Source organism: Rutilus rutilus (genome assembly GCF_951802725.1).
Source record: "Rutilus rutilus genome assembly, chromosome: 12".
NCBI classification, from domain to species: Eukaryota; Metazoa; Chordata; class Actinopteri; order Cypriniformes; family Leuciscidae; genus Rutilus; species Rutilus rutilus.
Window position 1 is genome coordinate 2,851,032 of NC_140217.1, and position 17,050 is coordinate 2,868,081.

The 17,050-nt window shown below is 39.1% G+C and overlaps 1 protein-coding gene and 1 pseudogene across 3 annotated transcripts in view; both read left to right on the forward strand.

Moving 5' to 3' along the window:
- LOC311301267 overlaps positions 1-17,050 on the forward strand; it is a 39,093-nt pseudogene that overhangs the window by 12,134 nt on the left and 9,909 nt on the right. The window contains exons 15-22 of the transcript in view: positions 2,411-2,560; positions 2,954-3,259; positions 3,365-3,442; positions 3,582-3,755; positions 11,401-11,577; positions 12,848-12,973; positions 13,337-13,471; positions 15,659-15,835. The product of the transcript in view is annotated as an uncharacterized misc_RNA (transcript). The remainder of the gene's footprint in view (positions 1-2,410; positions 2,561-2,953; positions 3,260-3,364; positions 3,443-3,581; positions 3,756-11,400; positions 11,578-12,847; positions 12,974-13,336; positions 13,472-15,658; positions 15,836-17,050) is intronic.
- On the forward strand, positions 3,701-15,835 carry LOC311300696 (outer dynein arm-docking complex subunit 3-like). Of its 2 annotated transcripts, XM_084425142.1 has the most exons (13): positions 3,701-3,755; positions 4,158-4,258; positions 8,907-9,053; positions 9,735-9,895; positions 10,039-10,192; positions 10,336-10,485; positions 10,670-10,754; positions 10,981-11,577; positions 11,980-12,119; positions 12,848-12,973; positions 13,337-13,549; positions 13,835-13,992; positions 15,659-15,835. In XM_084425142.1, exons 2-8 carry the CDS (start codon positions 4,223-4,225, stop codon positions 11,109-11,111), a joined length of 864 nt encoding a protein of 287 aa, XP_084281268.1. In that variant the 5' UTR covers positions 3,701-3,755; positions 4,158-4,222; the 3' UTR covers positions 11,112-11,577; positions 11,980-12,119; positions 12,848-12,973; positions 13,337-13,549; positions 13,835-13,992; positions 15,659-15,835. The 2 variants fall into 2 exon arrangements, with proteins under 2 accessions (XP_084281268.1, XP_084281269.1); XM_084425143.1 differs by lacking the exons at positions 12,848-12,973; positions 13,337-13,549; positions 13,835-13,992; positions 15,659-15,835 and having other exon boundaries at positions 11,980-12,120.

Below are 17,050 nucleotides of genomic sequence, written 5' to 3' on the forward strand. Positions count from 1 at the left end.
AATAGGCTTTCATTTCTCAAATAGTGTAATAAATATCTTAATTTTAGTTTGAATAGGTCTTAAATTAAGGAAAGACGAGGTGTATTCACCCTGCTGAGGGGGATGTGATCAAAGCCTGGAGTGGAGCAAAAGCACGTTCCTCTCTCCACTCTAAGCACTCTGTAATCACTTCGCTCATAGTCCACTCCGGGTTTTCAATTACCGCTCACGGAAAGTGCATGTCAGGCTACAGCTGAGCGCTGAGGTAGAACTATATTTCAGTGACACACTTATAATGCAGGTAGGGCTGGGCGATATCGATATAAAAAATATATCGATATATTTTTTAAATGCGATATGGAATTAGACCATATCACATCGATATAGTTAAAATTTGCGCTGTGATCCTTGCTCCCCGCGCCTCCGCTCCTCCTTTTCCACACTGCGTGCGTGTTTAGAGCATGTTATGTTATGAGAGGCGAATCATGACTACTTCAGAAAACCCAGCACAATAGGAACTACCAGGCAGGCAGTGACATAAGTGTACGCTGAAATAAAGTTTTTCACCTCAGAAAAACGGACTTTCTTGTCCTGTCAGCCGTTATCCTGTTCTCGTAGCGCACACTCAATTGCACGCGCAAATTCAGCGGCGCGCGCTGTATTGCTTCACTGATCAAGTGCAAAAGAAACTACGAGCATGCAACGCCGTTACGTTGTAAATTACACGAAATAAAAGTAATGCAGGTATGATTCTCATTCTATTCACCAGTTTCCATGTTTCATTAACAGTTATTGTTAATATTGTGTATTCACCATGGTAACTGTCGTTTCCATATAACCCCAAAATGCCACTATTTTTCTTTGTGTTATTTTTTATATTTTTAAATGACTGTAGTGGCTCATACCAACATTGTATTAACAAAAACTAGTTTGGGACTGCTATTTAATAGCTTTAGCCTAGGCCTAATGTTTACAGTGCTATGCATAAGTTTAGGCACCCATACTAAAGTTGACTAAAAAGAGGAATAAAAAATCATCTTTTGGAAACTGAACTTAATGCCTTAATTTGAAAAATTAGGAAAAATCCAACCTTAAAGGACACCAATTTTCTTTGTGAATAAATAATGTATCGTAAATAAATAAATGTTCTTCCTTAAAATACAGGGTGCATAAGTTTGGACACCCCTATGTTAAATTCCCATAGAGGCAGGCAGATTTTTATTTTTAAAGGCCAGTTACTTCATGGATCCAGGATACTATGCATCCTGATAAAGTTCCCTTGGCCTTTGGAATTAAAATAGCCCCACATCATCACATAGCCTTCACCATACCTAGAGATTGGCATGGTTGTATTTCAGTTAGCCTAATAGCTGGTTTGATTTGCATTGAGAGATGATCTTATGGAAAGTATCTCTAGGTATGGTGAATGCTATGTGATGATGTGGGGCTATTTTAATTCCAAAGGCCAAGGGAACTTTATCAGGATTCATAGTATCCTAAAAAATAAAAATAAAAAATACTTAAAAATAAAAATCTGCCTGCCTCTATGGGAATTTAACATAGGAGTGTCCAAACTTATGCACCCTGTATTTTAAGGAAGAACATTTATTTATTTACGATACATTATTCATTCACAAAGAAAATTGGTGTCCTTAAAGGTTGGATTTTTCCTAATTTTTTAAATTAAGGCATTAAAGGTATAGCGGAGGATCTTTTTACTTCCGGGTGGATACCCTATACTATTGGTCCTCCTAATTGTCAATCATTCTGGTGAATCAATCAAACTTTTCAAAAAGTGGAGAGGGCGGGACTTATCTAAAATTCGGAAAGATCCTCCGCTATACCTTTAAGTTCAATTTCCAAAAGATGATTTTTTATTCCTCTTTTTAGTCAACTTTAGCATGGGTGTCTAAACTTATGCATAGCACTGTATTTATTAGTACTAGTCTTTACTATTAGTCATATTCGTACAATTTATGTTAAGTAAAGGGGAAAAGTAACTTACTTGTGTGTTAACAAATTTTGTGTAAACGTGTTATAATTTGCATATATATATATATATATATATATATATATATATGCAAATTATTAATTATATTAGTATGTTCCATGCCTGGTTTTCATAGATTAAAATATAGCTTTTAAAATACGCCTACTGGCAATATAAAAGCGGTTTAAAACGTCTCCCCTTAAAACGCTATTGGTCTCGACTATTTAAAAAGTTAAAGGAATATGACTTGGCCTAAGAAAAATTTTAGTCAGAAGAATTTTTTTCACTTTAATCCCTGCTGTCTTTTTTTCTTGTCAAATACATAAACCCCCTGGTTTCACAGACAAGGCTTAAGCCGAGTCCCAGACTAAAATGCAAATGTTTTTACATTCAAACGATGCATGCGTGAAATGTCTGAGCATTCCTCTCGGTCTCTGGCAGATGAAGGGTCCGACACCACAGCTGCCTCCAGACTCAGAAGAACAAACACTGCAGCTGATGTCTGAGGCTGAGCAGAAACTGATGCTGCTGAAGGAGGAACTACAGGGCAAAGATCTGGCAACCATCCTGAAGGAGATAGAGGAAGAGGAGGTGAGGAACAATGATTAGTCAAGTTGCTGTTATTGTATTTGGGCTTGTTGAAGATTTGTAACTAGTGAAACATTGACACTTTTGTTTACTTTTGGAATATATGTCATTTTTTACTTTTTTGGAAGTTGTAAAATAACGCTGACTAATATTAATGGTGTTTATTTCATGTCCCTTTGCAGTTCCCTCGTCTCGGTTACTAACGTAACCTCGGTTCCCTGAGATGAAGGAACGAGTATTGCTTACGGCTAGCTTACGCTATGGGAAAACTCCTTTTCGAAATTTTTAATAAAACCTGTGATTCTTACCTTTAAAATGTATTTTATTTCATGTTTCTTTATTAAGTGCTACAGAGGCTTAGATATTAAGGTTTTGGTAGACGTTGACAATTCTTAGTATTTTTTCTGCAAACCCTCAGGAGATCAGGGTATTTATCATAGAATAACAGGTTTTTATAGCCGTTTCAGGACTAAATGGGTTAAATTGAATAAAGAGCTCAGTAAAACTGTCTACAGAAAGTTAATATTGCATGACATTAACGTTACACCCAACTTCGCATGGCCGCTGAATGTTTCTCTCTGTCCACTAGAGAGAGAAAGAAGCGCGTATTTCGAAAGCTCTCAGTCTGTCATCGAGAAGAACAGAGAAGCCATCCTTCAGCTGAGACATGAGAATGAAAACATGCTCAAGAAACTGGCTGAGGTCAGACATTATGAACACACACACACACATATGTAATGTTAAAACATATCCATATCATTTAAGTCACGTTATACATGTATTTGATGCATATCTTGGTTGTTCCAGGGAGAGGAACAAGTAATCAAGGATGTTTTTCAAGACCGTGGGATGGAGAATGCATCATTCAGGAACATGTCTGTTAAGGTGGGGTAAAATTAACCTTTATATCAGTTATTTAAAAACCTTTTGTCACTTCTTTCACTTGTACTATCCAGTTAAATTGCCCGTGGTTACAGAATCTCCTGCATATCAGTTGTGGGTGACAGTAATTTTTGTTGTGCAGTCATCTCGGACGGTGCTGGAGAAGGTGTGTGATAAAACGAAGAAGCTGAATGCTATGAAACACACCACTGACACACAGAGGCAGCGTTTGGAGGAGTTGAAGCTCCAGTATGAGAGCATGAAGCCCCAGAGCAGAAGCCCTCTGCCTGACAACCAGGAACTAGACGAGGAAAAGGTAGAAACTGTCTTTTTTTCTGTGCATTTTGAATGAACACTGGTGAATCTTACAATTAAAGAATCGTCCAGGTTTCCTCCCAAAATCAAAAGGAAAAAAAGCAGTAAGAATATTGAGCCTTTTTTCCAGTCAAATAATTTTTGTCCCAATTTCTCCTTACTGTAATTTAAAAAATGCCCACAGTTTTATCACCACCATTATTATTATACAATCTAAACAATTCACGAGAATCAGATTTTTTTGCACATCATAATGAGAATTAGAGTAAAGAAGGTCACTCTGCCATAAGTTTCCCTAAGTGGTCATTCTTCCTGTGTAAATTCTCTTCTTCCTTCTCTCAAGTCTTTCTAAATATGTTAGTTCAAGCAAGAAAATGAATGAACTTGTGTGCTTGTTTTATAGAAATTGTGCATTCTGGAAAACCGATTGCAGAAAGTGCAGCTGAACATCATGAAGCAGAGACCATAATGCGAGAATACCTCAAAGTGAAGGACCAACTACAGGTATCTGAGAAAGAACAGATGAACTGGATTCATGTACAGACTGACACAGCACACACACATAAACCCACACAGATGTGTATTATAAAGCATGATACCCCATATATGTGATGGGGAAAATTTAAGCAATCCAATGACACTCATCCATACCATTCAAAATATATTCTTATTATTATAATAATAAGAAAGGTTTCTTGAGCACCAAATCAGCATATTAGAATGATTTCGGAAGGGTCATGTGACAGAAGCCAAGAGGAATGGCTGCTGAAAATTCAGCTTTGATCACAGGAAAAAAATACATTATAAAATAGATCAAACTAGAAAACAGTTATTTTAAATTGTACAGGTGAGCATAAGAGACTTCTTTCATTAACCCTCTGGGGACCAAAAACGCGCCCGCGCGTTTTGCTCGTTTTTTTTTTTTTTAGCAATGAAAATAAACATTCATTTTCGTGTAATACATCATTCGATCCTGTTCAGTTTCTATTTTTTTTCTGGATACTCACAATAAAAATAAAGTGTTTTGCTTTTTGACAAATAAAGAAAAATTAACATGATGCGATTTCTGCCTTCTCTCTGTCAGTAAACTCCCATTTGAAACGCGTTCGAAAATGATCTATAACTCCGCGAAAATTCAGTCAAACAGGCAAACAGACCCACGGGCATAAAGCTTGAGATCGCATCTTTTAAATGAAGTAATTTATATAAAAAACAAATATTCTCAGCTTCTGTAATCTGTACAAAAAGAGAGCGACTCCAGTCGAGCTCATTACGAGCCATTCAAAAGTAATTTGACCACACCCCGGAGAGCGCGTGCTATTCAAACGCAAATTCTGAGAACGCCCACATCAGCTGTAAACAAAGCGCGTTGCAATCGAGTGAGGCATAATATAGCCTACCTTATGGAGAAAAGTTTCCTCTGAACAGTGCTGATATGAGGAGCAATATCTCCTGATATGAGGAGCAGATCCCGCTGAGGAGTGAGGTAGGCTGTTTTCTTTTCTCAAGTGTTGATGTGGAATAACGTTATGGAATAACGTTAGTGTAGGCCTATGCAAACCGCAAAAAGATGAATCGCATTTCTATAATATGACTCGCCTTTCTGTGAGATGAATGAAGGGTACATATTTGTAAAGACTGTTTAGCCTAAATATGAATCGCGCGTCTGTGTGTGAAAGAATAAACTGCTTTGCTATAGCCTACTGAGATGAGTAAAAATCGACTGGAATATGTTGAAATAAAATGTATTTGTATAAGCAACGTATTAAACTGCAAATTAGCATTTATATGCCCTAATATTTCATAAAAACAACGTTACAGTCAGTCACTTGTTGACTAGATTTGGGTACAGTTTTTAGGCTACTGTAGAATAAACTGCCACATCAAATAAGCTTTTGTTTAGCAATTTCTGCTCATATCTAACGTTATATATAACTATATATATATATATATATATATATATATATATATATATATATATAATATATATATATATATATATATATATATATATATATATATGCTATATTCAAAATAATGAATACATATGATAAAATGTAGGCCTATAATCTTTTTTCTTTTTCTTTTTTACAAAGAAAGAGTACGCTTGAAATATTGTTGAAATTGTAATTATTGTTGTAATTGTAACATTTTTAATAAAATAGCAAAACATATTTACAAGATAGATGTAAGCGAAATCTTAAATGGTCAATATAAGTCTTCTTCTAAATACATCTTTTGTCCTTGCATTGTGGCTCAGTCAGTGTCACACCTGAATGAATGGCTAATTATGCAGAGTCATTATGCAGAGTGGGTGGGACATTGTAATCTAAGGTGTAAACTACTGCTCCCCCTCGCATATTGGCTTTCCAAGCAAAACCTGTTTTACACCATTTAAATCAATGTATTTTTTTTTTGTGAACGATAAAGCAAGACTATTTTCACATAATTTTGAAGCTAGAACTCAAAGGGACAACATCCATTAGTCAAAAGTCTTGTGGACACATATTTAATGTGTTTTGTGGTCTTAATTCAGCAACTTTCATTTTAATTTTTTCCAATAACCATGCATAAACATTATTCTCTTAAAAATACAAACATCTACATACACGTTGCTCGCATATTATGGTAGCCCTGTTTGTGCTATATAGAGTGAATTTACACCTTTGCCATTATCATGTTTATAAATAACTGAAAAAAGCACAAATGTCAGAACATCTCAAGGACCCCAAAAACAGCTTGGTTCCCAGAGGGTTAAAGGGTTAGTTCAGCTAAAATGTAAAATTCTGTCATTACTCTTCATCTTCTGAACACCAATGAAGATCTTTTTTATGAAATCTGAGAGCTTTCTGTCCCTCCATTGACAGCTACGCAACTACCACTTTCAAGCCCCAGAAAGGTACTAAAGACATCATTAAAGTAATCTATTAAACATATTAAAGAGTGCTTTGTTTGCAAAACCCCCCCCAAAAAACATAATTTACCACCTTATGTACAAAATATTAATCTCCGGCATGCGTTCATGCAACAACGTCTGCTTTTGCGTCAACACAACACACATGTGCCACGGTGCTCTCGTAAAGGGTAGGGGTGTAACTCCGGTGTCCTGCCCAAATTCCCTCCATTGGCCTTTATCAATCATGGCCTACTAATAAGAATCCTCATGCTTTCAATTGGCTTTATCACTCTCTCTCCTCTCCACCTATAGGGACGTCCCGCGTGACGTCACGCCATTTGGAGCAGCCATCTTGACGGAATAGAAAATGCTAAACCGCTGGTGATAATACAGCCAGAGACGTGCTCTGATACAGCTCGTCGCGAAATATTCATCTATTCTTCTATCATGCCCGAGCGATGCTGTGATACCGATAGCCTGCTAAGCTTGTGTATGCTTTTAATGAAGCTCCGGTGTAGCGTGATGGGAAGTGAATAAGGTAACTTAGCTGTAAATGTCACCGAACCATAGACGCACCGAACTCAATGTCAGGAAGTTTTTCCACATTTAATGCCTGTAAAAAGAACTTGTGGTGCTTCATATGGATCTATGATTCCTAATTCCTTTATCTTCCTCTTGTATATTTCTTTTTGTGATGACATGACGTGAACAGTTAGCTGACGGCCGCTCTGCTAATAATAGATAGTGGTCAGTGTTCGTCTAAACCAGTGACCGCGACGCTGAAGTGTGTGAGAACAAATGAATAACATCAGTGTGAACCACGAACATTTATTTATGTGGATTAAATATTAAAATTTTAATCATTCTGTGTCATTTTTCAATGTCAATCTTTTCATTATTTACATGTTTATGCCCAAAATGCTATATTATTCAAAGTAGTTGACTGTCATTCTCCTCTATGCTGTGTACGTTATTGATTAAATAGCCTAGCCTATTTAACATCGTTACAGGCACGATCGCGAGCATTCATTCATTCAACTATTTTAAAAGACTGGAATAAACACCAGCACACACAAGCAATCTTTTTATAGTCAATTTAATTAAAAAATGTAAACCCAACAGGTATGAAATGTCAGAAAGAGAAAGAAAAAAAAACTGTTAATGGGAAGACGAGCATAGGACTGCTGCAGCTTACTGGATATTTAGCCTATTTATTATTCAGATTGCACAGTTGTAAAGAAAATATATTTATAGGAACATTTCAGCAGGTTCAAGATAATTAATACAATGACCATTATATACCGTATTTTCCGCACTATAAGGCGCACTTAAAAGCCTTTATTTTTTTCAAAAAACGACAGTGCGCCTTATAATCCGGAGCGCCTTATATATGGATCTGGCGCCTTATGTTAACGTCTGTTAAACAACCGCTGACTTAAAACTTGTTTATACTTTCGCCTGACACCGGAGCGCGAGCCTCCGCTGACTGCGCGCACAACTCCCCAAACAGACGAGGCATTTATACTTGACGCAACTGTTTTGTTTTAGACTGAACACCAGACCATATAACTGATTTAGACGCGCAAACTGGGTGCCGGTGTGATGTACTACTAATATCCGTCTGCTCGGGCAGATTCGGCTCAAAGTCATGCATCTTCGGATTCAGAGACGCGCGCGCTGTTAAGCCGGATCTGCCCGAACAGACGGATATTATTTTTTTTTATTAACTTCGCGCTCATGCGGACGCGTCGAGTATAAACAAGGTATCTTGGTTTACATTTGGACTTTGGATGTGATCTTAGGCTTGAAAAGGTTCGTGACCACTGCATAACGCAAACCCAGTCAAACGTTTGACTGCAGTATCTTCTATTCTATGCGCCTTATAATCCGGTGCGCCCTATATATGAAAACAATTCTAAAATAGGCCATTCATTGAAGGTGCGCCTTATAATCCGGTGCGCCTTATAGTGCGTAAAATACGGTACTATTATATTATTTTAATCAATTCGCAGCCATAAAACATGTGATAATCCGCATTCTCATGTATGTAGGTGCGCTGAAGTATTCCGTCAAAATGGCTGACACGCGACTAGGGGTCACGTGACTGGGAGATCCCTATAGCTGGTGTGTGGTGAGCGCACTCGCACCATTGTTCTGACAGTGGATGCTGCACACCGGTGGTGGTTGAGGGGAGAGCGCTCTATAAATGCCTCATTTCATTAAGGTGTGTGTGTGTGTGTGTGTGTGTGTGTCCAGTCTGAGCTGCAGCTTCAGGAGGAGCAGGTGTACAGAGAGCGAGAGAAAATCCTCTCCCGCTACAAGAAGCAGGAGGAGAAGAGGATTGCTCAGGCAGAGAGGATGAAGAGAAGAGCGAGCATCATCCATCACACTTCAGCTAACAATGTAATACTCTAATAAGCATAAAAATATGTGTGTCATACTAATAGCACTTCTCATGTGAAGTGCACAGGAGACTGATCTCGATGTTAATAGAGCTTGGTGTTAGCATGCTGCAAAGCTCACAACACACAAAATGGACAATTCAACTATTTATAAGCATATACACTATCGTAATTATTCCAAGCTTTTGACCGGTATTGTAAAGTCTCTTATGCTCACCAAAGCTGCATTTATTTGATTAGAAATACAGTAATATTGTGAAATATATTATTACAATTTAAAATAACTGTTCTATTTAAGTATATAATTTATGCCTGTGATGCAAAGCTATATTTTCAGCATCATATACAGTCTTCAATGTCACATGATTCTTCAGAAATCATTCTAATATGGATTTGGTGCTCAAGTTACTTTTCTTCTTCTTCTTCTTCTTATTATTATTATTATTATTATTATCAATGTTGAAAAATAGCTCCTGGACGGACTCAAACATACACTAAAAAAGAAGACCCCGGAGTCAGAATCGTAATGAATTGAAGAAAAGTTTTACTGAAGATAGTTTGCAGTTTCATGAGCAGAAGTTCAGCTTCAAGACTCACACAGGAGTTCGTAGGCCGCCCCGCTTACAGTTATATAGATTACTCCTTGTTAAGCAATGTGTATTCCTGATTTCTCTTGTAATAGGAAATAGTGGGCCGGTTTATCTCTCAGGGAAAAACACAGGAACATTTGGAGAAGATGAAGGCAGAAAATGAGAGAATGCTGCTTCAACTAAAGGAAGAGAGGAATGCACTTCAAACTCAGCTTCAGGATATGAAACACTCAGGAGAAACTGAACTCTCAAGGTAAGAGCAGACATTGTAGACCGTGTGAATAATAGTGCTATGATATCACTTCACATGCTCTGTTATTGTGACTGAATAATAACAACATTATTGTCCTCAGTCAGCTCTCTAATGCTCTTCTGTGCTTGTGTTTGGTTGTTTAGCAGCCAACAGGTTTGTGAGCTTCAGCAGCAGCTTGAGCAGACGCAGCAGCGCCGTGATGCAGCTAAAGATCGTCTGGACGGACTCAAACATACACTCAACACTGTCAAAGCAGGAGTGAAGCGCCTCAGTGACAAACTTCAGCACATACCACTGGTACTAATGAATCTTGTCAAATACATAAACCCCCTGGTTTCACAGACAAGGCTTAAGCCGAGTCCCAGACTAAAATGCAAGTGTTTTTACATTCAAATGATGCATGCATGAAATGTCTGAGCATTCCTCTCGGTCTCTGGCAGATGAAGGGTCCGACACCACAGCTGCCTCCAGACTCAGAAGAACAAACACTGCAGCTGATGTCTGAGGATGAGCAGAAACTGATGCTGCTGAAGGAGGAACTACAGGGCAAAGATCTGGCAACCATCCTGAAGGAGATAGAGGAAGAGGAGGTGAGGAACAATGATTAGTCAAGTTGCTGTTATTGTATTTGGGCTTGTTGAAGATTTGTAACTAGTGAGACATTGACTGTTTTGTTTACTTTAGGAATATATGTCATATTTTACTTTTTTGGAAGTTGTAAAATAACACTTACTAATATTACTAATATGTTGTTTATTTCATGCCCCTTTGCAGTTCCTTGCCGAGATAGCAGCAAATCTGCCCCAGGATAACACGTGCATTCAGTTCCATGAGGCCCAGAAACAGGACTCTTTTGATGGTGAGACACTAGCTCATATCACCATGGAATCTCATTTCTGCCACATAAGATAAAAATCATGCTTTGGTGAAATACCAAGTCATAATTATGAGATAAAAAGTCTAAATGTTTTGTCACAATTATGATTTTCTTTCTATAACTTTGTTTTAATTTCATCTTTTTATGTTATAATTGACTTTTTATATTTTAATTTAAAATTACACCTGCGTGTCTTTTCTGTCAACAGATGAGGACGACAGTGGCGATGAAGAGCGTGATGTCATCACCCGTGTCACCCTGAAGCAGCAGTCGCAGTCAATCATTGACCAATCACCAAAAGGAAGACTTGCATTGAAAAGGACGACAAACTCTGATTAACCTTGATCCATTAGCGCCCGCACTAAAGTGAGTAACCAGGGCCATAACATCATCTCACGCTCTTGTGGCCGGACAATCACTAGGAAGGAACGACCTCATCGTGCGCTTCCTTAAATGGGCAAGGAGGCCAAACCCTTCGCGACCCCACCTCTGTGCCTATCTGGGACATCTCCACTGTCCTGGAAGCATTGAAGGGTGCCCCGTTTGACCAATCACCAAAGTTAAATTGCCCGTGGTTACAGAATCACCTGCATATCAGTTGTGGGTGACAGTCATTTTTGTTGTGCAGTCATCTCGGACGGTGCTGGAGAAGGAGGTGTGTGATAAAACGAAGAAGCTGAATGCTATGAAACACACCACTGACACACAGAGGCAGCGTTTGGAAGAGTTGAAGCTCCAGTACGAGAGCATGAAGCCCCTGAGCAGAAGCCGTCTGCCTGACAACCAGGAACTAGACGAGGAAAAGGTAGAAACTGTCTTTTTTTCTGTGCATTTTGAATGAACACTGGTGAATCTTACAATTAAAGAATCGTCCAGGTTTCCTCCCAAAATCAAAAGGAAAAAAAGCAGTAAGAATATTGAGCCTTTTTTCCAGTCAAATCATTTTTGTCCCAATTTCTCCTTACTGTAATTTAAAAAATGCCCACAGTTTTATCACCACCATTATTATTATACAATCTAAACAATTCACGAGAATCAGATTTTTTTGCACATCATAATGAGAATTAGAGTAAAGAAGAGAAATCTGCCATAAGTTTCCCTAAGTGGTCATTCTTCCTGTGTAAATTCTCTTCTTCCTTCTCTCAAGTCTTTCTAAATATGTTAGTTCAAGCAAGAAAATGAATGAACTTGTGTGCTTGTTTTATAGAAATTGTGCATTCTGGAAAACCGATTGCAGAAAGTGCAGCTGAAACATCATGAAGCAGAGAACATAATGCGAGAATACCTCAAAAAAAATTACACTATAAAATAGATAAAAATAGAAAAAAGTTATTTTAAATTGTACAGGTGAGCATAAGAGACTTCTTTCATTAAAGGGTTAGTTCAGCTAAAATGTAAAATTCTGTCATTAATTACTCTTCATCTTCTGAACACAAATGAAGATCTTTTTTATGAAATCTGAGAGCTTTCTGTCCCTCCATTGTCAGCTACGCAACTACCACTTTCAAGCCCCAGAAAGGTACTAAAGACATCATTAAAGTAATCTATTAAACATATTAAAGAGTGCTTTGTTTGCAAAAAACCCCCAAAAAAACATATTTTGTAAATAAGGTGGTAAATTATTAATCTCCAGCATGCGTTCATGCAACAACGTCTGCTTTTGCGTCAGCAGAACACACATGTGCCACAGTGCTCTCGTGAACGCGCAATGGAGATTTATATTTTGTAAATAAAGTGGTAAATTGTGGTTTTTTGCGCAAACAAAGCACTCGTGTCGCTTTAAGTTGCGGATAAACCACTGGAGACACATGGATTACTTTAATGATTACTTACTCCCTTTCTGGGGCTTGAAAGTGGTAGTTGCATAGGCTGTCAGTGGAGGGACAGAAAAATATCTTCATTTGTGTTCCGAAGATGAACGAAAGTCTTCTGGGTTTGGAGCCACACGAGGGTGAGTAAATAATGACAGAGTTTGGGTGAACAATCCCTTTAAGATTAAAACTCTTAGCGACCCCAATCTTTTGAACAGCATGGTAAATAAACATTTTAAATTATTTTCTTATTTGTTTTTTCAGGAAGAAAGTCTTACATTTCAGCCACAGCTGGACAGGATGGAGGCAGAGATCCACCGGCAGACACAAGTGCTCAAAAAACTGCAGGTCATCAACAGTGACGCTCAATCCTCAAAGGATGCAGCCATGGTAAAGACAAAGCATTTAATAAATGATTAAAATGTATTTTAATGAGATAATAAAGCAAGCATGCGTGTCAGTGTGCCATGGTAAAGGTTGTGCAAGTAATGCTTCTCGTAAAGGGTAGGAGTGTAACTCCGGTGTCCTGCCCAAATTCCTTCCATTGGCCTTTATCAATCATGGCCTACTAATAAGAATCCTCATGCTTTCAATTGGCTTTATCACTCTCTCTCCTCTCCACCTATAGCTGGTGTGTGGTGAGCGCACTGGCGTCATTGTTCTGACAGTGGATGCTGCACACTGGTGGTGGTTGAGGGGAGAGCGCTCTATAAATGCCTTATTTCATTAAGATGTGTGTGTGTGTGTGTCCAGTCTGAGCTGCAGCTTCAGGAGGAGCAGGTGTACAGAGAGCGAGAGAAAATCCTCTCCCGCTACAAGAAGCAGGAGGAGAAGAGGATTGCTCAGGCAGAGAGGATGAAGAGAAGAGCGAGCATCATCCATCACTCTGTGTGTGTTATTCGCATATCTCTCGAACCGTTAGTCCGATGGATTTCAAACTTGACAGGTGTCTCGCTATGGGCACGAGTAAGTGCAGTGCCAAGTTTGACATTGTTTGGATTAGAAATGCAAAAAATATCGGTAAAAGCAGCACACACTGGCTTTTGCCGCTCTAGCCGCTTTTGTTAATGTCTCAAAGGCCAGATCACATTTACGTGTGATTGTGTGTGTGACTGAGAGACTGGCCTACTGGTACATGGGAACTATGAATGCTGTTGATCCATATGTACAGGGAACAATAACAGAACTATTACGTTTAGCAGACAGAGCTGACACACACCTTACACACCTGCATGTCTTTTCTGTCAACAGATGAGGACGACAGTGGCGATGAAGAGAGTGATGTCATCACCCGTGTCACCCTGAAGCAGCAGTCGCAGTCAATCATTGACCAATCACCAAAAGGAAGACTCGCATTGAAAAGGACGACAAACTCTGATTAACCTTGATCCATTAGCGCCCGCACTAAGGTGAGTAACCAGGGCCATAACATCATCTCACGCTCTTGTGGCCGGACAATCACTAGGAAGGAACGACCTCATCGTGCGCTTCCTTAAATGGGCAAGGAGGCCAAACCCTCCGCTACCCCACCTCTGTGCCTATCTGGGACATCTCCACTGTCCTGGAAGCATTGAAGGGTGCCCCGTTTGACCAATCACCAAAGTTAAATTACCCGTGGTTACAGAATCACCTGCATATCAGGCATATCCATATCATTTAAGTCACGTTATAGCTGTATTTGATGCATATCTTGGTCATGGTTGTCCAGGGAGAGGAACAAGTAATCAAGAGCCGCGTTTCCACTGTAGGGCCAGGGCCGGGCCGTGCTAGTGCGTGCCAGGGCCAGTCGCGTTTCCACTGTCACTTCCGGGGCTTGATCGGGGCTTACTCGGGGCCAACGGCCGGGATTTCTGGCCCGTCGAATACCTTGGGCCAAAGCGGGCCAGCTCGGGCTAGAGGAGTGGTTACCAACAGAGGAGGAGTTTACCGTTGGGAGACGGCAGCGCCGGATGATTCTGTCAGCATTTAAGACTTAAAAATAAAATAATTTAAATCGCGTTCATGTTTGAATGCCTTCTGTTTGTGATGCAAAAGACTATGCGCGCTAGCCGTTACCATAGTAAACATAGTAAACGCTTGAAGATACGCATAGTAAAAAAAAAAAACATAGCGAACGCTTGAAGAAATCAGACCAATCTTAAAGGCTATCACAGTCATGTTTTTATTTTATCTGTCATAGCCTACGTCTCGTCTCTTTAAACCGGACTATCAAAAAATAAAGTAACTTTTTTTTTTTCGGGAGCTTCCTCTGTTTCTCTGACTGAAAATATCTGTATGGGAGTCGAGAGAGTGCTAAAGCTCCTCAGGTCGTATTGCATATATTTGTAGAAATTATCATTTTTTCTAAATGTGATGTAAATATGTCCTGTAACTAAGTTACCAGATAAAGAAACAGACGCGACTGAAAAAGTAAGTGTGTCCTCTTTCTTTTGTGAAATAGACCTAACGGTAATTTATTTCTGAGTGACTAATGTGCAATTTTTACATAAATTAATTCATTATGATCAATGTATCACTTTTTATTGTAAACCTGTGGTAAAACATCGATGCTTGGGTTTTAAATATTCAAGTAGCTGCTAAACAAACAAAAATAAAAAAGCTAGCAAACGGCCGCTTTTATCGTGTTTGTTTTCAACGCTGTTTCCAGTGATTTCTGATTAGTTTTCTGATAAAACTTCCATTTGTTGGTGAAATGATGGGTTAGTGTGACGTTGTCCCAGAGAGGCGTGTTACAGGCGTGTTTTAGTGAAGTGCTGTGGAGCTTCTGGCCCGACAGTGGAAACGCATGCCCGGTGCTATTGGCCCGAGGCTATTAGCCCGGCACGGCCCGTTTAAAGCCCTTGCCCGGCCCTGGCCCGACAGTGGAAACGCGGCTAAGGATGTTTTTCAAGACCGTGGGATGGAGAATGCATCATTCAGGAACATGTCTGTTAAGGTGGGGTTAAATTAACCTTTTATATCAGTTATTTAAAAACCTTTTGTCACTTCTTTCACTTGTACTATCCAGTTAAATTGCCTGTGGTTACAGAATCACCTGCATATCAGTTGTGGGTGACAGTAATTTTTGTTGTGCAGTCATCTCGGACGGTGCTCGAGAAGGAGGTGTGTGATAAAACGAAGAAGTTGAATGCTATGAAACACACCACTGACACACAGAGGCAGCGTTTGGAGGACTTGAAGCTCCAGTACGAGAGCATGAAGCCACAGAGCAGAAGCCCTCTGCCTGACAACCAGGAACTAGACGAGGAAAAGGTAGAAACTGTCTCAGGGATTAAAGTTCTCCGTCGCTACGACGGATTTCCGTTAATTGCAGCAAGTCTATGACGGATTTCCGTCATTGCGGGTTCCAGTCTGTCCTTAAAGTCTTAAATTCACTTTTCATAATTTTAAGGCCGTAAATAGGCTTTCATTTCTCAAATAGTGTAATAAATATCTTAATTTTTGTTTGAATAGGTCTTAAATTAAGGAAAGACGAGGTGTATTCACCCTGCTGAGGGGGATGTGATCAAAGCCTGGAGTGGAGCAAAAGCACGTTCCTCTCTCCACTCTAAGCACTCTGTAATCACTTCGCTCATAGTCCACTCCGGGTTTTCAATTACCGCTCACGGAAAGTGCATGTCAGGCTACAGCTGAGCGCTGAGGTAGAACTATATTTCAGTGACACACTTATAATGCAGGTAGGGCTGGGCGATATCGATATAAAAAATATATCGATATATTTTTTAAATGCGATATGGAATTAGACCATATCACATCGATATAGTTAAAATTTGCGCTGTGATCCTTGCTCCCCGCGCCTCCGCTCCTCCTTTTCCACACTGCGTGCGTGTTTAGAGCATGTTATGTTATGAGAGGCGAATCATGACTACTTCAGAAAACCCAGCACAATAGGAACTACCAGGCAGGGTTAGGGTCAACTCAATTGCACGCGCAAATTCAGCGGCGCGCGCTGTATTGCTTCACTGATCAAGTGCAAAAGAAACTACGAGCATGCAACGCCGTTACGTTGTAAATTACACGAAATAAAAGTAATGCAGGTATGATTCTCATTCTATTCACCAGTTTCCATGTTTCATTAACAGTTATTGTTAATATTGTGTATTCACCATGGTAACTGTCGTTTCCATATAACCCCAAAATGCCACTATTTTTCTTTGTGTTATTTTTTATATTTTTAAATGACTGTAGTGGCTCATACCAACATTGTATTAACAAAAACTAGTTTGGGACTGCTATTTAATAGCTTTAGCCTAGGCCTAATGTTTACAGTGCTATGCATAAGTTTAGACACCCATACTAAAGTTGACTAAAAAGAGGAATAAAAAATCATCTTTTGGAAACTGAACTTAATGCCTTAATTTGAAAAATTAGGAAAAATCCAACCTTAAAGGACACCAATTTTCTTTGTGAATAAATAATGTATCGTAAATAAATAAATGTTCTTCCTTAAAATACAGGGTGCATAAG

What these genes read in the sequence shown, in the direction of transcription:
- LOC311300696 (XM_084425142.1), top strand. Translation starts at nt 4,223, where the DNA reads ATGCGAGAATACCTCAAAGTGAAGGACCAACTACAG. An exon ending in AAGTGAAGGACCAACTACAG is followed by an intron (nt 4,259 to 8,906) that starts GTATCTGAGAAA and finishes GTGTGTGTCCAG; the next exon opens with TCTGAGCTGCAGCTTCAGGA. An exon ending in AGGAGATAGAGGAAGAGGAG is followed by an intron (nt 10,486 to 10,669) that starts GTGAGGAACAAT and finishes GCCCCTTTGCAG; the next exon opens with TTCCTTGCCGAGATAGCAGC.